Here is a 22,370-nt window from a genome sequence, read left to right on the forward strand (position 1 = left end):
TTGCTGACAAAGCTATGGCGCGCTATTAATCTGTTCATGCAGCTTTGGATTTTCAAATGCAAATTTGGTGTGGAATTTTCTTACCGAATACCACGCGAAGTCAAATTAATATCCGGAAATTTTTTTTTGATCATGAATATTTTTAAAAAATTTCCCTCGTCTGCGACTCGGGAAATTTTCAAAATATTCATGATCTCAAAAAAATTTCCGGAAATAATTTGACCTCTAGTGGTATTACTAGTGAAAATATTTTTAATTACAACGAGTCCAACGTCTCAGATGACCCCGGAAAAAAATTGTGCATCTACCGAAGAGTGTCTACCTATGTCTGTCAGGTAAAAGGAGTTTTAGAAGGAGAAGAAATCGAAGTTCAAGGCCTTAAATCAGTAGAATCGAGGAAGATTTTCAAAATAATTAAAAATGACTTATCCACTGTTCCCTTCAAGGAAGTAGTTGCCTTACTACACAGATCCAACACTTGAGACTATTTCTGATAGGATAGAAAAATATCATTTTCGGGGAAATTAATATAAAAGAATTAAATCAAATTTTCTTTTTTTTATAAATTGTTCTGAATTACATTTTTAGTTGTTAAAATATGTTTTTTTGTATAAATAAAGAATAGTACAATAAAAATAGTGTGATCATTCTCACCCCGCATGATCAAACTCACCCCTTTGTAAAAATTCGAAAAACTGACCGAATTAGTCAGGGTTAAGATTGATCATATCCTATCTAAAAGCACTACTGTTTCATGCTATAAAATCATCATAATCAATCTCACCCCAGTCACGGGTCTAAGATTGATCACCCTTTTTTATGAGATAAATGGATTTTCTTAATAGTTAAAACAAAACTAGTGTTAAATCACTACTCTTTAAATATTAATATAACACGTGAAGTGATTAAATATAGAACAGTAACAAAAACGTTTAAAATATAAATAAAATAAAGTTAAAATTGATCAATCTCACCCCATTTCACGGTATCCATTACTTATTCTCAAATTTTCAAGGAAATCAATCTATTCTATAAAAATTGCGAAGATTTTCCTATTTTAAGCTTCATTACTTGGAGTAAATGTGTATCAGAGACTGAATGTCGTTAATCCCTGTCTATTGCCTTATGTGTCGGAGCCAGGACATTTTCTTGCGTCCTATTCCTCTCTTGCCTTCAATTTTACCCTCGATTAAGGTTGGACAACACATATCTGCACCGAACCCGCACCGCGTCCGAGCCAGTATCAGTATGGCCATCGGCCAGCCATGCTGACTTGGACGTGGTGCGGGCTCGGTGCGGACATGTGTGGCCCAACCTTTATAAGTTGAAGGAACTGGTATAGTCCAGGGCGCATCTGTTTTGAGATGGACGTTTAGAGGTGACTCAGATTTTTTTGCAGAAATTGCTTGAAAATAACTCAAATAATAATATTTGAGTTATCCTCCCACTCAAAAATGTCCGGAACATTGTTTAAATAATCAAAATGTCAAGAAATAAAGGAAAAATTCGATTATTTTCTTCGTTTTTTGATTATAACTTTCAAAGTATTCACTTTCGAGAAAAGTTGTACTAATATAAAAGTTGCGTAATTAAATTTCCTACAATATAAGATTGGTAACAAATTTTAAAAATTGTCACCATTCTTGCAAAATAGCAATAATTGCGAAAAAACATAAAAAACAAGTATTGTGCTACAATTAGGACCTTCATATTTTACCCAGAAAAACTATATAATATAGTAAAACAATACTGCCAATTTCATTATTATCGGTGCAATAGATTTTGCAAAATAAATTTTAAAATAAATTTTGCAACCCAGCTTTCGCAAAAAAAAATTATTTTTGAAGATAGTCTTCTTTAGCGGCGATTCGATTCAGGGTAAAATTGTACATAAATCTGCGCGCCTGCGCACACAGACAGCATGTAGTTTATTGCTAATCTTTCAAGATAGGTATGTATGTATCTGTAACCGTGCAAATAAGTCATTAAAAGAATATATTAGTGTTTTTAGTAAATGTATTATTTATTATAATTCTTGTGTTTTTGGATTTGTGTTTCTCTGTAGTAAAATAATAAAATATTATGTAGACATAACATTTTTACACTAATTATTGTCGCGGTGTTGTGTAATTATATCCGAAACTTACACGTCAATTACAAGGACCTCGCTGGAGTAGTTGGTAGGGCGTTAGCTCCGAGATTGGAAGGACGCGGGTTCTAATCCTGGGCAATTCATATTTTTTTTTTATTTTTGGTTGTTTTAATAAAAATTTTTTTGAAAGTGGTAGATAAGAAAGTTCGTTTAATTTTTAAATAAAATACAAATAACCTGTTAAGTATATTTACTTCGTTTAAATTACCTATATAATAGAAGAATATCTTCTTACGTGCGTACAAAGTACACACAAATTCTTTTTTTTTTAATGTTGCAGGACTAAAAATAAAGCAGATAGCAAGCATTTTTTTTACCTATAGAAGAATACCGTACCTTTTATTTGCAATTTTTAAAATTAAAATCCATTAACTACCACGGCGTCAGGTTTTTTTTAAATATTAATTAAAAATAATAAACTTTTATTCTCAAACTTAAAATATATGAACAAAGAAAGATTTTGCCAAAAAAAGTGTTATTTCAAGGGACAGAGCATGTGTTTTTATCTTTCAAAAAATAAATTTATTTATTTATATCGAAATGTACTAAAAATTAAAATAGTTCAATCATTATCAAAGGTCATTGGAATGCCCAATCAGAGAAAACTATATGCCGTCCTGCGCGTAGCACCAAAAAAAATGTGTATTTAAAAAAAATCCTGACGCCGTAGTGGTTAACCGATTTTAATTTTGCAAATTGCAAATGAAAGGTACGGTATTGTTCTGTATGTAAAAAAAATAAACTTGTCTGCTTTATATTCAGTCCTGCAAGATTTTGAAAAAAATTATTTTTTTTTGCGAAAGCTGGATTCCGCTGGATTTCTTATATCATAAAGTTTTTCATGGTAGAATGAAGGTCCTAAGTGTAGCATAAATGGTTGAAAAACGTAAAATGCGAATACTTGTTTTTTTGTCGTTTTCTCGCAATTATTGCTATTTTGCAACAAGGGTGACAATTTTTAACAAATTTTATATTGTAGAAAATTTAATTGAGCAACTTATATGTCAGTACAACTTCTCAGAAATGAATACTTTCAAAGTTATAATCAAAAAACGAAGAAAAAAATCGAATTTTTTCTTCATTTTTTGACACCTTTTTGAGTGGGAAGATAACTCAAATATTACTATATGAGTTATTTTTAAGCAATTTCTGTAAAAAAATATGTCACCTCTCAACGTCCAAACATATTTTTACATTTGCGCCCTGGTCTAGTATGATATGGTAACTTTTCGTTTCTTATGATGTGACCCAGATACGCCGTCTTCCTTTTCTTGATGGTTTCGAAAAGTTGGCGTTCTTGGTTGTTTCTTTTAAGGATCTACATTTGTGACTTTCGCCGTCCATGGTATTTTTGGACAAGGCAATAAAGCCACATTTCAAAGGCTTCCAATTTGTTTATATCGTCGTTTTGAGTGTCCAGCCCTCTACTCCATATATCAGCACCGACCATACGTAGAATTTAATAAAATCTCAGTTGAGTTGAAGATCGAATTCTGAACAGGTCAGTACCTTTTTGAATTTTACGAAAGTTTGTCGAGCGTGCTGAATGCGACATTTTACTTCCCTGTCCGATGCCCAGTCTTCAAAAAGCCATGTTCCCAGGTATTTAAAGAGTACCCCCCGTTAAGATAGGCAAAATGCCCTCACTCTCAGAATTCAATTTTTTTGATTTTTTTACGTTCTGTGCAATTAAAAAATGAGATAACGCGGATTTTTAGCTCGCCACCCCCCTTACCCAATTTCAAAAAATTCACACGTATAGCTGAGGCTTTTACAAAACATGTCCATTTTTTATGGACCCTTAGGTCGAGTGTACATAACCTTAAATTTTTTTTAACTTTTTTAAAACCTATAACTTTTTTTTTTGGAGGGGCCTGCAGGTCCAACTTTTTTTTAAATTTTCTGTATTTTATCAAAAGCTATCTCCCAGATTTTTTTCAGATTTTTCCGTCAGGTGCGCCATCTTGAAAAATCCGGAAAACTGTTTTTTTAGGGGGTTTTTTGGGATTTTCTCCATTTTATAGACTGCAACATAGATCAACTCAAGGTTTTGTTAATAGATTATATATAATTTGAAATAACTGATATATTAGGATATTCAAAAATTGGGCGAAACACTTTTAAACCCCCCAAAAATCATGTTTGTTTAAAGTTTTGTAAGGATTTTTGAGGGTCTAATTATTTTTTTTTGAGGTCGATACAGCCTGAATATTTCTTTTTATTTTTTTACGTTCTATATAATTTTAAAAAATTAGGACTCAACGCAATTTTAGCCCACTTCCCCTATTCCCCCTCCCCCACAGCCAAAAATGTCAATTTTTCGATTTTATTCTTTTTTAAGTTGGTTTGCAATTAAATTATAAATGTTGTTCTGAAGCTATTTCTTTGTGGCATTTTTGTAATTAACTATTCTAAATGGGAAATAAGCCACAATTTAACTAAAAAATGATTTTATTTTCCATCTGTAATGCGATAGAGCAGGGGTTCTCAATCTGTGGTACATGTACCACTGGTGGTACATTTCATTAGGTGCGGTGGTACACAAAACGCAAAACCACAGCCAAAATTGAGCATATTTGTAGTTAATTAGATTATCTACCTCCATAGATAATTCAGTTAGGTGGTACCAAAAATAATTATAAGAATTTTGGTGGTACATGGCTCAAAAACATTGAAAACCACTGCGATAGAGAGAATTCGATAATCTGTGACGCACTTAAAAAATGGTTTGGGACGATCTATATAAATAAGTCAGATTAAATTAATTTATTAGAAGATTTTTTTACCAAGCAACATTTTTGTTTAATTTATTAATATTTTGTATTTTGACAACGATGTCCATGGCGGACATCGAAACGTTAATTAAATCATTTTTTAGTTAAATTGTGGCTTATTTCGCATTTAGAATAGTTAGTAATTATTAAATTATAAATTATAAAAAATTCACACGCATAGCTGAGGCTTTTAGAGAACATCTATTTTTATGGACCCGAAGGTCGAGTGTACATATTATAACCTCATTTTTTTGTTTTTTAATAGGTACGTATAACTTTTTTTGGCAATGGCTGCTAATAATTTCATAATGCAAATAGTCCCCGCTGTATGCTTGTCCCGTTAGGTAAATTATTCCGATTAATTTTTTTGCACAAACTTACTCAAAAACAGGTCCTTATAACAAATCCACAAGGTGCCAGGCAATACCGCGGTAGGAAAATTTTTTAAACATTTTTTTAAACGAATTCAAAAAATAAATTTTTTCACTTCGGACAAATTTATTTTAGATTGATTCTCTGGATCAAGCTGAGCAAAAAACGTATCTTATGATTTTTCTATAAAATTGATTGTTGTCGAGTTACATGCAATTTTAAATTTGAAAAACGCGAAAATGGCCATTTTCAAGGCTTAATAACTCGATTAAAAATTATTATTATGAAAGTCATAAAGTGACCAACTCAAAGTTTAAAGCTCCACCTGCAATAGCCTAAAGAAATTATTGTCATTATTTTATTACTAACTATTATTTTTAATAATTAAAAATGAGCGCTAAGCATGTATTGGAGCGGCCGTCCGCGAGAGAGAGATGTACAATATTCATTGGGCGTTTTAAAAAAATATCGATTGGAAGTCAAAAATACGTTTTAAAAAAATAAAAAAGGAATTTTGAGGTTATATGTATTGTACACTCGAACTACACGGGTCTATAAAAAATAGATATTTTTTGTAGAAGCCTCATAAAAATTTTAAATCAATTGCAACTTTAAACAAAAAAAAAATAAAAAAATTGACGTTTTTTGTGGGGACAGGGGGAGGGGGTGGTGGGCTAAAAATGCGATTAGTCTTCTTTTTTAATCCCATATAACGTAAAAAAATGAAAAAAAAAAAAATATTCAGGCTGTATCGATCTCAAAAAATATCATTAAGCCCACAAAAACCCTTACATAACTTAAAAAAACATGTTTTTTGGGGGGTTTAAAGGTGTTATGCCCAATTTTTGATAATCCTTAAATACTCATTTATTTCAAATTATACATAATCTATTAACAAAACCTTCAGTTGATCTATGTTGCAGTCTATAAAATGAAGAAAATCCCTAAAAACCCCCTAAAAAACCTAAAGTTTTCGGGATTTTTCAAGATGGCGCACCTGACGGAAAAATCTGAAAAAAATCAGAGAGATAGCTTTTGATAAAATACACAAAATGCAAAAAAAATTGGACCTGCAGCCCCCTCCAAAAAAAAGGTATAGGTTTTAAGAAAGTTAAAAAAAAATTTGAGGTTATGTACACTCGACCTAAGGGTCCATAAAAAATGGACATGTTTTGTAAAAGCCTCGGCTGCACGTGTGAATTTTTTGAAATTTTTAAATCAATTGCAACCCAACTAAAAAAAATTAAATCTAAAAATCTACGTTTTTGGCTGTGGGGGGAGGGGTAAGGGGGGGTGGCGAGCTAAAAATCCGCGTTATCTCATTTTTAATTGCACAGAACGTAAAAAAATTAAAAAAAAAATGAATTCTGAGAGTGAGGGCATTTTGCCTAGGTATCTTAACCCTTTGCTCATTCTTTCAATAGACTTAGTATTCAGTGTTATGGTGGAGTTTTCAAGTGCATCCAGGTTTCTGGAGATGATGATGAATTTGGTCTTTTGGTATTAATCTCTAATCACATTCGCTTACTGTATTCTCCGATTATAGTGACAAGTTGTTGAAGATGGACTATGTTGTCACAAATTTACAATGATTTACAATGTATAAACTTTGTAAATCGTGATTCGGGATTTACAATGTACACTTCATCAAACTTATATGGAATCGTCTGATATTTTTTATTATTTTAAGCTAACTAATGCTAAATAATTTTTTTTTCATCGCATCTTTCATCAGCCTAACTACCGGTTATAGTACCAAATCAACATACCTGCGAGCTATTAAAATTGGTTGGATGAAAAGCAAAAATTTTTTTAACGATTAATAATTCGTCCCCAGAACATGACCCTTCCTTTTTTATATTTATAAACAAATCTGGCAGTTCCCGTTCTTACTTGGCTTCCTCGCCCTCTAAGTACACGAATTTGTTAATCATCTGATTTTACACATCCAACTTTCGTTTGAAAATTACACACTTTTCCAATTTCCAATGTTCCACTTTTAGTGTTGAAGACACCAATTTACGTGATAAATATTGTGCTGCCTGGTTAACTCGACATCCTGTAACTTCCTGTAACTTCTTCTTGCTATATAGTCCTTGGTCACGGTAACTATTCTTCTTATGGTTTCAACTAAAATATTTACGGTACATACATTCCATATCAAATCACTCAGGCAAAAAATTTTGGATCTCCGATTTGTCTGAAAATTGGTATATAGCTTCTGCGGGACTTAAAAATAAGATATTTAAGGTCAAAAAATCTTCTTCTTCTTTTTTTCTCAAAATGTTATTTTATGCGAATTTACAGTGATTTGGTGTCTATTTAAACAAATTTGCATTTTCTGTCGTAAAGTATCAATGAAAAAAAAAATATTTTAATAGAAAGGACTCACAAATATCATTATATGGCATTATAACAAGTTATTTTGAATCAAAACAAGTTTTTGATCAAATTTTATAGTGTAAAAAACGTTAAAATACCGTTTTTTACATTTTCCTCCATTCCCAAAATACATCATCATCGATTTGGCTGAAAATTTGCCCACAGATAGCCAATAGATAGGACTTTAAGTGGTTAGAAGGATTTGAATTATATTACAATACCAAAAAAGTTACATGCAGTAATATCAGACTCAAAAGTATATATTAGTCCAATCGGGAAAGCATTTGACCTTGAATGCCGAGCTGCCCAAAATTTTATTTTTCTGATCTTTAGGGGAATCAACAGTAGCCTAAATTTAAAATCACGAATGAATTCCTCCGTTACGTTAGCTGCCATCTTGATTTTAAAGGAGAACCTGTTTTGCTCAATATCTCCGCCATTTTTAACTTTTCGACAAAAATGGTAGGAACTGAAATTGTTCCAAATAAAACGTATTTACAATTATTACAATTTCTTTTTAACAATTTTTGCCGTGAGGTCGATATTTTCGAGTTAATTGTACTTAAAGTAGACGCCTATATTTTTGACTATAATATTGCATGTAACTTTTTTGGTATTATAGTATAATTCAAATCCTTCTCACCACTTGAAGTCCTATGTTTTGGCTATCTGTGGGCAAATTTTCAGCCAAATCGATTATGATGTATTTTGGGAATGGAAAAAAATGTAAAACGTTTTGTACACACGAATGTGTGTAACGTTTTCTACACTATAAAATTTGATCAAAAGCTTGTTTTGAATCAAAGTAACTTGTTATAATGCCATATAATGACATTTTTGAGCCCCTTCTATTAAAATATTATGTTTTCCATTGATACTTTACGATAGAAAATGCAAATTTGTATAAATAAACACCAAATCACTGTAAAATCGCATAAAACAACAATTTGAGAAAAAAAGAAGAAGAAGATTTTTTGACCTTAAATATCTTATTTTTACGTCCCGCAGAAGCTATATACCAATTTTCAAACAAATCGGAGGTCCAAAATTTTTTTTGCTCCCAAATTGAGTGATTTGAAATGGAATGACCCTTACACTTATTGCTTGCAAAAGCTGCAGGTTTCAAATGCATAGTGACTCCAAATAACTTTGGTTGAGTGTATTAGTTAAAATGTTGCACTTTTCTTTCACGAAATTCACCGCTAGTTCTACAAATGTGCTCATAATTTTTATGAAGCTCAGGATTCGTGAGAAAAAATTTTGTTTGTAGAGACCAATTGAAGAGTACAGGGGAAAAACAAGGAATGTCACTTTTTCATGAATTTTGCCTTTTCTCGCCATGTGGTAGCAAAAACTGAGTACTATCGACTAGGACTAGACTATCGATTCAGAACAATAACCAGATAGATCAGTCTATATAAATTTTCTAAGAAATTGTATCCAGGCAAAGGACCAGGATTACCCGCACGCCACTGAACAAAAATAAGGACTGTTAGCAGTTTTTTGGTGCATTATTAAATAAAAAACATAATATAGATTAATATTATATTAAGATTATAGAATAAGATTTGCTAGAATTCTGCTAAGGATCTCCTAAGTAGTTTTTAGATATCGTAAGAATTAAACCTTTATTGGTGTTTATCTCAATATGTATAAAATGTGACATTCCTTGTTTTCCCCTGTACTCTTCCATTGTTTGAAAATTTCGCAAAATTAAAAAATTCATATTTTGATCAGTTTGAGTCCCAAAGTTAAACGGTTATATTTTTTTCTATGAAATTTTCCTCTCGTTCTTCTCATGTGCTCAGACTTCTTCTACGGCTTACGGTTCGTTATTTCTGAAGCCGACTGCGCTAGAGAAAAAATTTTAGTAGGTCCTGTTTGCAATTCAGCTGGGAGTATACCTGCTTAATTTCGTATTTTTCACGCCATTATTGTGAGAGTTACGGTGTCATGGGTAAACCCCCTTATGACCTACGGGTATGAAAAATTTTAGGCCTGCCGAATGAACGTGTAAAATTTCATAAAAATCGGTCAAACCGTTTCGGAGGAATATGGCAACTAACACTGCGACCAGAGGATTTTATACATATACAGGGTGATTGATTAGTGGGGCAAAGCTCAATAAAACCGCTGTAGTAATAGATAGCAATAAAAGTTAATAACAAAAATTTTAGCCACCTTTGAGCTTCACATTACAAAATTAGTTAGAATGTTACAGGGTGTTCGATAACACAGTGGCAGACCAAACATATGTTTTTTTAAACGGAACACCCTATATTTTATTTTAAATTCGAAATCCTGTTACCTTCTCCATCACAAAAATACAAAGGTTTGACATATTATACAGAGTATTTACAAAGTTATAACCAATTTTATATGAAAATCGTAACAAGTTCAACTCCCTGTATGAATAAAAATAAGCAAAACAGCAGTGGTTTATTAATGCCATATTTTTACGTATTGTCAAAATTTTCAAGAATAATTGATATTGCTAATTTTCTTTATATCAAATACAGGGTGAGTCAAAACGCAATTACATTATTTTCTCAGTAATTTTAAATGAAACACCCTGTACGTTATATTACTATTGGAAAGTACCATTACTGTACTTTAATTTTTAGATAACATTCCCTATGTCTAAATTTATTAGTTTTATAGATATTTTCATTTTTAATGGACCAGTAGCGTGGCCACCCAAATCACCAGAATTTAATAAACTGGACTGATCTTTTTGGGATTACGTTAATAATGAAGTTTATAAAATAACTCCAACAACAAGGGATGAGATGAAAAATAGAATACAAAGTGTATTTCGATGTGTTAATTTACAAATGCTTCGTAGAGTAAGTAGCTCATTCAATGATCGTTTTTAGGCATGCATAAATGTGTTAGGAGGTAATTTTGAACACCTTATGTAATTAAATATTAAAAATATTTTATTAAAAGTAGCTTTTAATTTTTTCCAACATATTTTTTTGCAAAATGTATTACTGATAAATTATTTTTCGCTCTTTGGATACAAAAGTAGTATTTAATTGTCTTCACAAACTGTTGTATGTTGTGTATTTTTTGGTAAAATTTATTACTCATTTTCGTTCTTTATTTGTTACATTTACATAAAAAAGTAGTTTTTAATTGTTTCATGTTGCGGATGTGTTTTTTTTTTGTAAAATGTATTACTTATAAATTATTTTTATTTGCTTTATTTGCTACATTGCTACATTTGGTACACTTATTACTGGATTGATAATCAGTAATCGTCAATTGTTAATTCAGTCATGGCTTACTTAAAATTTAGATAAATTTAGACACCTAAAATAATTTACTCTGAAAAATGAAAATATCTCGAAAAATAATAAATTTGGACATAGGGATTGTTATATAAAAATTAAAGTACGGTAATGTTACTTTTCAGTAATGATATAAAATATAGGGTGTTCCATTTTACATTACTGAGAAAATAATGTACTTGCGTTTTAACTCACCCTGTATTTGATATAAAGAAAATTAGCAATATCAATAATTCTTGAAAATTCTGACAATAAATAAAAAAATATGGCATTAATAAAACATTGCTGTTGTGCTTATTTTTATTTATACAGGGAGTTGAACTTGTTACGATTTTCATACAAAATTGGTTATAACTTTGTAAATACCCAGTATAATATAACAAACCTTTATATTTTTGTGATGGAGAAGTTAACAAGATTTCTAATATAAAATAAAATATAGGGTATTCCATTTAAAAAAACATAAGTTTGGTCTGCCACTGTGTTATAGAACACCCTGTAACATTCTAACTAATTTTGTAATGTGAAGCTCAAAGATGGCTACAATTTTTGTTATCAACTTTTATTGCTATCTATTATTATAGCGAATCTATTAAGCTTTACCTCGCTAATCAATCACCCTGCAGATGTAAATATTATGTTGTCTACTAAAATGAAACATAAAACTATATAAATCGTCCCTGAACCTTTACAAATAATTCTACATCAAAATTTGCCACAAGAGTACAGCCATTCCTCAGTTTTAGCGAGACTAACGGACAGCAAATGATTGTTATATATAAGATAATTTTGATTTATAGACCATTTTAATTAAAATAATTATAAAAATCGATAAAAGTCCATATTAGATGTGGAAAGATATAATTGTATGAGCTGGGTGGAAATATATAAAAGTATATAAACGATCCATAAACTAAATTTTAATAGAAAATTACAAACATCTAAATCCTTCGTTAAACTATAAAATACCAACAATACATCTATTGCAAAACCAATTTGTAATAGACCGGGTTAATTTTTCAAATATGACGAGGTTAATAATGGTTTTCATTGCTGTTTTTGTGGCTGTCTTGGTAAGAATCTTTTTGACCTATTTCTATATTAAACGTGCGTTCATAGAAATTGGCCCACTTTCTTTTTATTCAGATTTAGCCATGCACTCCTTCTAAGGGGAAAATTCACTCATCCCAGATACCTAGGGTATCAAAAGGATTGAGCTCTGGTGGGACTCTTTTCGTGTTATCCAAGACCTAGGTGACTTGGTACGACGGAGAATCTCCCAAAAATTTTCTCACGCATCTGGAGGTCGAAAGTAGCACAGCTTTCTGCATAGTCTTGTAAAGATGTTCATTTAGACCCAGATTTTTGATGTTTTCTATGAGGTTCTTTGGAATGACTCCAGTAGTAGAAACAATAATAGGTATTGTCTGGGTACTTTCCATTCTTCATTGTCCCCTTATTTGTATTTCGAGATCTCTATACTTGACGATCTTTTCGTTGTGCTTAACACGCAGATTATTGTTGTTAGGTATCGCCACCTCTATTAATGTTGTTTGCCTAGTAAGTTTATTAACTAGTATGAGATCCGGTCTATTGTGTGCTACTGTTGATCTGTGAGCACAGTGCGATCCCAGTATAGCTTGTAATTGTCGTTTTTAAGCATTCTATCAGGGACGTATTGATAATAAGGAAGATGGTCGGTTTGGAGAAGTCCAAGTTTGTTAGCTAGTTCTTAATGAAGAATCTTTCCTACTGAGTCGTGGCGTTCTTTATAATCAGTTCCGACAAACGCCTGGCAGCCCCCGGTAAGATGTTGGATGGATTCTTGGGCTTGACATCCATATCGGCATTTGTCGTTTTGGACCTGAGGATCTTTTACAATGTACTTCAGGTAATTTCTAGTTGGAATAACCTGATCCTGAATGGCAAGTAGGAAACCTTCTGTATCGGGAAACGTCTTTCCTGATACCAACCAATAGTTCGACGCTCTACTGTCGACATATTCTTGGTTGACTTCATTGAGATGCCGTCCATGCAGTGGTTTACCCATCCAGTTTTTGTCCTTAGATAGGTGGTTTATGCGCATTTCTTGTTCACTCAGTTTAAGCGGCGTTGAGTCATCTATTGAGCAGATTGCACAATGTAAAGTAGATGATTCAGCCTGTGCCTGAAAATAAGTTCTTAAGTTAGCCACTTGTTTATCCTAGTTAGCCAATTGCTCACCTATGTCCATGAGTCCTCTTCCTCCTAGATACCGCGGTAATGTTGTTCTCTCTACTGCACTGCGAGGATGATGGTTGTGTGCCTTTGTGAGAAGTGCTCTTGCTTTCCGCTGAAGACTTTCTATATTGGTTTTTGACCATTTGATAATACCAAATGAGTAGCTAAGCGCGGAAAAGGCGTACGTATTTAATGCCTTAAAGCAATTTTTACTACTGAGATATGACCGATTAAGCTGTCTTACCCTTCGTACAAATTCAGAAGTTAGTTCGGTTTTCATTTGTTTATGGTCAATTTTCCGTGCTTGCTTTACACCGAGATATTTATACATGTCATTTTCACCCATGGCCTCGATGTTCTGGCAATTTTGCATATCGAAACCACCGGGCTGAACCTGTTCTCTGACTATATTTAAGATGCGGTACTTGTCTAGACCGAAGTGCATACTAATATCATTAGAGAAGGTTTCTACACTTTTTAGCATATGATCTAGATGTTTTGGAGTTGAAGCTATTAATTTTAAATCATTTATATACAACAAATGATTAAGCTTCGCTACAACAGTATTGTTATTTTTGATGCTAAAGCCTGAGTCAGTGGAATTCAGTAGCTGATATAGTGGATTCTTTGCTAGGCAGAACCAAAGTGATATTCATTATTATCATTATTATTTTGTGACTTGTCACCATATAGTCAACATGTGAACAAGTCAATTTCGAGCTCACTGCTCAATGCTACCTGAAGCATAATACATTGGATATTTTATACATCCATGTTTAAGTTCACATATTTTATCTATGTTTTCATGACGAATCAATTGTAAAGAGCTTTTACCCATATATATTTGTATTTTGGTGGTTAGCACATTGTTAGAATCACGTAAGCACTGATGATGATCGGTCATCCGATCGAAAACTAGTTCTGTTATGTAGCCCTTTTTAGGGATTTTAACAAATATACCTTTTATAAAGGATTTTATTCATTTTTATTATTATTTTCTTTGCAATAACATTGCAAAAAAAACTCTGTGGGATAAACAAATTCACTAAAATTTAAGCTAATCGACGAATCGTCTTGAATATCTTGAATTCTTATGCTATATCAAATGCTTAAGTTGATTTTTGCAAGTTATAGCAAATTTGTGATTTTCAAAATTTTTTCGAGTTTTCTTTGGCAATTTTCGAAGCAACTAATGATGGGACTAAAATTAAAAACTGCCATTTTAAACCTCTGCTCATCTACTAAAAACGAACACTCTAAATAAGATATTTAATTGCCCTATTTTTACCTGTAGGGATTTAAACGAAAAAACTGCCATTTTTGACTCTCATTTGTTAATAACTAAAATTCTCATCCAAACTGTGACGGGCATTTCTGTATTTGTAATTTATTAGGTATATAGTACAAAAAAAAATATTTGCAACCTGGCTCGTTAAGTGTCCCGACAAAATCCCTATTTTTCTAGACTATCAAAATTATCTTCACCGATTTTACTCATAATGTTAATAAAATGTTGCAGGCTGACACCACAGAAGACAAAAAGAGATTCGATACGATACAAAAGGGGGCAGACTATTTAAAAACGTGTGAGCAGAATTTGGGTGGGATATGGACTTACGTTTATACCAAAGGATATAAAAAGATAAAAGAGGAACACAAGGATCTCATAGGAGACGTTCTACTCTGTGCATATACCAAACTTGGTATTATGACAGAAAACGGTGATTTAATTGACGACAAAGTATCCAGTTTTTACGGAAACCTATTAGGAGAAAACAATAATTATATACTAAAAAACAATAATGATATAGACGTATATACTAAAAGAGGACTGATAGAGACAATTTTGAAGATATGTAAACCGTCTAAGGACCTAACCCCCAAGCGTAAAGTTTTCTCTTATCAATATTGCGTACACACCGAAATATTTACGAAATATTCAGGTCAGTTTCCAGAATAATTTAATTAAAGGATATGTCTTATTGAATTAAAATAATACAATAAAAATTTACTGTCCGACACCAACCTTATTTTGAACAATTCCTTGAGAGAGTGACTCATCAAAATAATAATTATTACACTTGTTTCACACACTAAGAATTTTGACCGTGCGATGGTTAAAATCTAGATAGTGGTTCGAGCAATCATATGGAATCTTTTTCCCTGCACCGCTAGAACCATTTGGTGAAGGGAGAAAGATTCCATATGATTGCTCGAGCCACTATGTAGATTTTAACCATCGTACGTTCAAAATTATTGGTTGTATCGAGTAACAATATAAAACTGAAAAATAACGAAAGATGGGGATTTGAAGGTTCAAAACCATAATATTTTGGACTTATTTGATTTTATTATTTTTTAATGTTATTCTGAAACTATTTATTTATGGCATTTACGTAATTTACTATTCCAATTGGAAAATAAGCCACATTTTAGCTTAAAAATGATTTTTTCTACAAACGTGCTAAAAATGCAATTTTTAGCACTCTATAGGAGCGTTAAAAATGCTACTTTAAAGAACTAGTGCTTTAAAAATTTTAAGGCACTGCAGTTAAAAGTGAATTGTCAAATTGTGAAACGTCAAAATATTTATATTTCATTTATTAACATTAATACAGTCGGAAAAATGAAAGAATGGGGCTTTTCATTCACAGTCATTTGTTTAGAGCTTCTATCATATGTCGTATAATCCGTGTATATTTTTATTATACACAGATTATACAACATATTATGACAGAAGCTCGAAACAAATGACAATCGATGAAAAGCCCTATACCCATGAACGATCACATCAATCACTTATTTTGTATTTGCTATCTTTTTCTATAACAAAAAGATAGCAAATACAAAATAAGTGATTGATGTGATCGTTCATGGGTATAGGGCTTTTCATTCACAGTCATTTGTTTCAAGCTTCTGTCATGTGTCACATAATATTAATATATCTACGTCATACGTTATTGGTATTGCCAATGCTACAAACCAAAGACGTATGACGTAGATATATTAATATTATGTGACACATGACAGAAGCTCGAAACAAATGACAATCGATGAAAAGCCCTATTCTTTCATTTTTCCGACTATATTTATAGTACAACTTGCGCAATTTGAAAAAGGTGGTTTAAAAGGTTTTTTAAGATTTAATTTAAACTGTATTTGCATTTTTGCAATTTGCATGTAAATTGCATTTTTAACACGTTTGTAGAAAAACAAGTTTATGTAACCGTATAATATTTTCGCTAAGAATTTTTAGACATTCCCCTCGAGTGTAGACAACCAGGTCTACCTTTTACGGGTCATAGGTTTTGTGGTTTCAGCAATTAAAAAAATATTGTATTTTATAAATTTATAACGTTTGTAGAAAAAATATTGTATGATATATGTGGTAAAAAGTACATTTTTAAGGCACTCATGTGCCTTTCACATGCGTGCCTTAAAATTGTACTTTTAACACTTATATCATAAATAACTATTATAGACGTTTCGACTTTCACTTCGGAGGTTATTACCTAAATACAAAATACATATTGTGTAAAAATGTGAAAATTTGTCACCGTTGTTTTTTCAATATTAATATGTTAATAGTAGGTATGGTACTATTATTTAATGACTTAGTTATTTTAAAATTAAAATTATTGTTCCATACTTAAAAAAAAGTTCACAAAAATGTGCTTGAAATGTTGATTTCAAACATAAATTTTTATTTTAATTTTATTGCCTTTTCTAATCACGTGGCAAAGTGGTATTTTTATTACAATATCTACGACATATTCTCATACGAAAAAAGGAGCAGTTGTCATCAAGACGTCGCCAAGTCATAGAGTGAAACAATCTCTTATAAACATTTTAAGTGGTTCTCTGTATCGCGTTTATCAAGCTTAGACAGTTTAAAGTGTAAAGGGGTTTATTTTATATTTTACTGTTTAATTTTGTGTCCTTAGAGCCAATAAATTCATATTTTTCACACGCTGTGTCACTTCATTTTTGTTTATGTATGAAATAAATTTAATAAAAAAATGTTTCATCCGGTATACAGTTGGGTAAAGGTCGACCTACATAGATTCGGATCTTAGACTATAGTGCTTTTTATTGTTTTACTATTTATTTTTTACTAAATAACATGTTACGAATAAACACACCTTTAGCTCAATATAGTCTCTTTTTAATCTAGAGTTGGGTAATTAAAAATTGCTAGCAAAATAAAAAAAAATCGTCCGTTTCTTTTATTCCGATCTTTCGGCAACAGAATTTTAAAATGAAATATAATTTCGAATAAGAAACTTTTTAAGTAAGTGTTTTGTAAACTTTTTTGCTTAAGATTTAATGAACTTTCTATTATTTTCGCTTAATTAAAAACTGAAGGGTCAGACAGTTTTTAATGAAGCTTATAAGTTAATTTTTTTAATAAAGCACTCGATAATGGCTAATATTGGGCTATAAGATTGGCTAATATTAAGGTACAGGGTGGTACTGTATATTGAAGATTTATGTAATTTTAGTAAATTGGATTGTTATTGTTTTGTTTTCTTAACTTTTTATAAGCTTTGTCGATAAAATTGCACAATTGTCCATGACAATAAAGTATATTTCTATTCTATATATATATATATATATATATATATATATATATATATATATATATATATATATATATATATATATATATATATAATCGATAACCCTTCTACCCTAAGGTGTTGGGCATAAAGTCTAAAATAAAGTCTGTTTTTATGCTTCGTACACAAACTTTCTCCAATCCTTCTTATTTCTTGCCATTTTCTTCGCTTGTTCTTTAGTGACTCCTCTTTTGTCTAGGATGGCAGCGATTTCATCGTCCCAGGTCTTCATGGGCCTGCCCCTCGGTCTTTTCAGGTTTCTTCTCGCTTCCCAAACTTGTTTTACTGGCCTTCCTTTATCCATCCTAACCATGTGGCCGTACCATCTTAACTGGGCTGCTTCGATTTTCTTCTCTATTGGTTGGACTTTAAGGCGTTCTCTTATTTCCTCATTCCGTATCCTGTCCATCCTGGTCACACCTAGTACTCTTCTTAAATACTTCATTTCCATGCTTTGCAGTTTCTTCTTTAGTCTGGTGGTGAGCGTCCAGCTTTCACATCCAAATGTTAGGATAGGTACGAAAACTGTGTTGTAGATTGTTATCTTGGCTTTTTGGGATACTTCTTTTTTCGATAGAAATGTGCTCTTAATTGCATGGTATATGCGGGCTGCGCTTGCTATTCTGTTGTTTATCTCAGTATCGTGTGCACCCCTACTCTCTATTTGAACTCCCAGGTATTTGAAAGTTTCAACTTGTTCTAGGGTGTCGTTATTGATTTTAATTTTTGTACGTTTATCTGTTTTCCCACATATCATGACCTTAGTTTTACTTTCGTTAATCCTCAGATTACGTTTTTCAAGTTTATCCCTCCATATTTGGAGGTTTCTCTGTAGTGCGGCCTCATCTCTTCCAAACACAACGAGATCATCTGCAAATGCACATTCTGCTATCTGTATCATTTCGAGATTTCTATGTCCAACATATATTTTCGATGTTTCTTCTCTGGTTTCCTTCATTACATCATCTAGAACAATATTGAACAATATGGGGCCTAGTACACCTCCTTGTCTTAAGCCATCATTAACTATAAACTCGTCCGATTCCATATTATCTGTTCTTACTCTATTTCTTGTGTTTTTGTATAGGCTCATAATAGCTTTTCTGAGTTTAGTGTCTACTTCCCTGTTCATTAGGCTTTTGTCGATTTCTATCCTTGGTGTTCTGTCAAATGCTTTTTCTAGATCTATAAAAGCTTGGTGTAGTTCTGTGCTTGTATTTCGCGTATTTTGTATTAGCTGCTTGAGTGTGAAAATATGGTCATGAATGCTTCTTCCCTTCCTGAATCCGCTTTGTGACTGTTCCAGTTTGTGGTCCACTTCTTGTAATAATTTTTTCTCTAGTACTCGTTCGTAGACTTTGGAAGGAATACTCAGGAGGGTTATACCTCTATAATTACTGCAGTCTCGTCTGTCTCCTTTTTTGAAAATGGGTAAAATAATCCCCACTTCCCAGTCTTTTGGGACCTTACTCTCATTCCATGCTTTATTGCAAACTTTTCTGAGCATTTCATTTCCATTTTCTCCCATATTTCTATTCTATACTATATTAAATACCAACGATTTGCCTTCGAAAGATGTGGTGCTCTTCCTTCCCTTTCTTCATTGAATATTTCTTCATTTTCAGGGTCATACCTCACTTTTTTTTCTTTAGTTTTTAATTCAATATTTGTTTTGTCAACTTTTATCCAAAATGTTTTTTTCACTTTGTCCTATATTTTTTGTTTATTACATGACATGCAAAAAATTATGTTGTATCGCAGATTAAAAATGCGTTTATCTCGAAAACATTTGAGTTTAGCGAAATTAATGTAGTATACCTTTTTTAAGCAAAAATATGAAGAAAATAAAAGTTTGGGTTTAAAAGTATGTAAAGGGGGCGATAAAAAAATTGAACGTATTAAATGAGCGCTGAAAGACGTATGTAGCGCCCTCTGGGTAATAGATCATTTTTGGTGGCAAATTTAGATTTCTAATCCCAAAAAACCCCGCTTACCTACCAAATTTCGTGTTGTTATCCCATGTCTGTCAGGAAATATTCAAGAATAAATAAAATAAAAGTTTAACTTTGCCATCCTCTATTTCGGTTATTATCAACTTTCGTACTAAGGTAAGTTAGTAGTTTAAATCGGCCTTTTTTAAGCTCAGGTATTTTTACACCCTGTATATTATTAAGCAGGTATTTTTCTTATCTTTATAACGAATTTAATTAAGCCGTAGAATTTTAAAATATCAATATATTATAAAAAGGAAGAAATTCCTCTCATTGGCTGTATACCATAATAAAAATTTACTAAGGAAGTAAAACTTCTCTTGTAGGTAGATGGTATATAAATTTATTAAAAAAATAATAATAAATTTATATACCATCTACCTACAAGAGAAGTTTTACTTCCTCAGTAAGTAAATCAATATATGAATTTTTTGTTTTGTTTAGTAAATTATTTAAAATGAGCTTTTTCGGTAGGACAAAATGATGTCTGAAAGTTTCTTTGGATGACTTCAAAAATACTCCAAGAATGTGGACATATTGCAGAGAACTCAGTAAATACCGCGAACACAAATAACAATTTCTTGGTCCAATCATGATTTTCATTTTCAACACATGCCTGAAAAAGGGCTGATAAATCTTCCTTGTGTTCTCTCAGTGTTTGCGCGATCCTACTTTGAAAGTTGCAGTAAGGAAAGGAATTCTGTTTTCCACGGGCACATCCAAGACATGTGCACGTTTGGTCGACTTTGTAAAAAGATGCAAAAAAGGTTTAGAAAATAGTGAAAAAATTTTCTTTAATGAAACAAGCAGATTTGATTAAAACTGCATTACTGCAAAACTGATTTAATAAAAGTGAAATTAGTGCACCCCATAAAAAATTATGGGACTTTTGTTCCCTTAAGGGGATAGTCGCAAAATGTCGCCTTTCAAAATTTTCCATGTGTTTTAAATGTATTCATTTTTTTAATCCTGAGAAAACTAATAAGTATTTTTCAAAAATTTAAACGCAGAATGAAAAAGATTACGCTATTACCGAGGGTCAAAAGTCCCTGAAAACTTCTCTAGTGTTTATTAATAAGTTACAGGGGTGAAAACAAAAACAGAAAATTTAGGGTGACGTTTAATTTCAAATGTCTCATTCAAAAGAAACTTTTTGGTCTTTCTAAGGAATTTTCGGCCCTCGGTAACAATGCAGTTTTTATTCTGCGTTTAAATTTTTCAAAAATATTTATTAGTTTTCTCAGGACTTGAAAAAAAATTAATACATTTAAAACACATTGAACATTTTGACAGGCTACATTTTGGCGCCCATGCCCTTAAGGTACTTAGTACACTTAAAAAGACCAAAAATAATAAGTTTTTTTAGATTTTTTTCTCAGAATCTTTATTGAAACTGAATATAAAACTTTTTACATACTAATACATAACTCTTAGAGAGTACAAAAAATATATATCTTTTTTCATTTATGCACGTACACTAATACTGTAGAGGGCGCAAAAGTCGAGGCCTCGAAAAATGATGGCGGACAGTTAATCTCAGGATTTGGATATCTGAAATAAAAAAATCGTACTGCATTTGAAAACGGAAGGTTTCTTACGTTTGCAATTTACCACAAATTGACCAAAAAATAAAAAATAAATATTTTTTAGCCATGAAAAACTGAAGAAAAACAGGCGATATTTTCACAAAAATTTTTCAAATTGCCGTGAAATCTTTTTCACGTAAGAAACCTTCCTTTTTAAAATGCCGTACGAGTTTTTTGTTTCAGAGATCCCAATCCTGAAATTAACTGTCCGCCATCGGAACCACAATTTTATTTTGAGGCCTCGAGTTTGACACCCTCTTAATATTAGTGTACGTGAAATGAATATACATGGAAAAAATATATTTTTTTGTATTCTCTAAGAATTAGACATTAATATGCAAAAAGCTTTATGTTCACTTTTAATAAAGGTTCTGAGAAGAAAAATCTTGAAAAAATGCTTATTTTTGGTCTTCTAAAGTGTACTAGTACCTTAAAGCTTCCCAAATATTTGTGCACATTCTGATTAAATTATTATTGTGGTATCATTAGATAAACACAATATTTTTAAAACTTTTTAGACTTTTAGTCATTTTTCAATAAGCCAGTTTTTATCAAGATATTTTGAACGTTTGTAAAATCCAATACATATTTTTAAATGGTAAGTTAATATTATAGAATATTATTTTTATAATATTATTACTAGGTCTTTATAATCTTACTTTACCATTTAAAAATATCTGTTGGATTTTAGAAATGTTCAAGATATCTCGATAAAAACCGTCTTCTCGCAAAAATACCAAGAGGCAAAAAAATTTTGAAAAAAAAACATGTCAACTAATGGTACCACAAGAAAAATTTAATGGGAACGCACACAAATATTTGGTCAGGTTTCAGGGAACCAAACTCCCATAAAAATTTTATGAGGTTCACAAATTTCACCTTCATTTTTTTTTTAAGATGATCCCATCATAAGAATGCCACATGTCTATTTTCAGTAAAAAAATATTAATAAAAATTTTTTATATATTGGAGAAAATCGCT

The 22,370-nt window shown here is 31.5% G+C and overlaps 2 protein-coding genes across 8 annotated transcripts in view; one reads left to right on the forward strand and one right to left on the reverse strand.

Moving 5' to 3' along the window:
* The window catches only part of LOC114348597 (uncharacterized), a 69,029-nt gene extending 53,811 nt beyond the window's left edge, over positions 1 to 15,218 (forward strand). Inside the window, exons 1-2 of one of the 2 annotated variants that reach the window (XM_028299290.2) lie at positions 11,895 to 12,046; positions 14,713 to 15,218. In XM_028299290.2, the coding sequence (XP_028155091.2) occupies positions 11,999 to 12,046; positions 14,713 to 15,153 (489 nt within the window). In that variant the 5' untranslated portion in view covers positions 11,895 to 11,998 and the 3' untranslated portion in view covers positions 15,154 to 15,218. Of the gene's footprint in view, positions 1 to 11,894; positions 12,047 to 14,712 lie in introns of those variants that run through there. The other variant, XM_050648400.1, reaches the window with a different exon arrangement.
* Positions 1 to 22,370, reverse strand: part of LOC126883113 (Ig-like and fibronectin type-III domain-containing protein 2) — a 1,605,319-nt gene that overhangs the window by 760,667 nt on the left and 822,282 nt on the right. The gene's annotated exons all lie outside the window — the stretch shown is intronic.

This window comes from Diabrotica virgifera, chromosome 1 (genome assembly GCF_917563875.1).
Source record: "Diabrotica virgifera virgifera chromosome 1, PGI_DIABVI_V3a".
NCBI classification, from domain to species: domain Eukaryota; kingdom Metazoa; phylum Arthropoda; class Insecta; order Coleoptera; family Chrysomelidae; genus Diabrotica; species Diabrotica virgifera.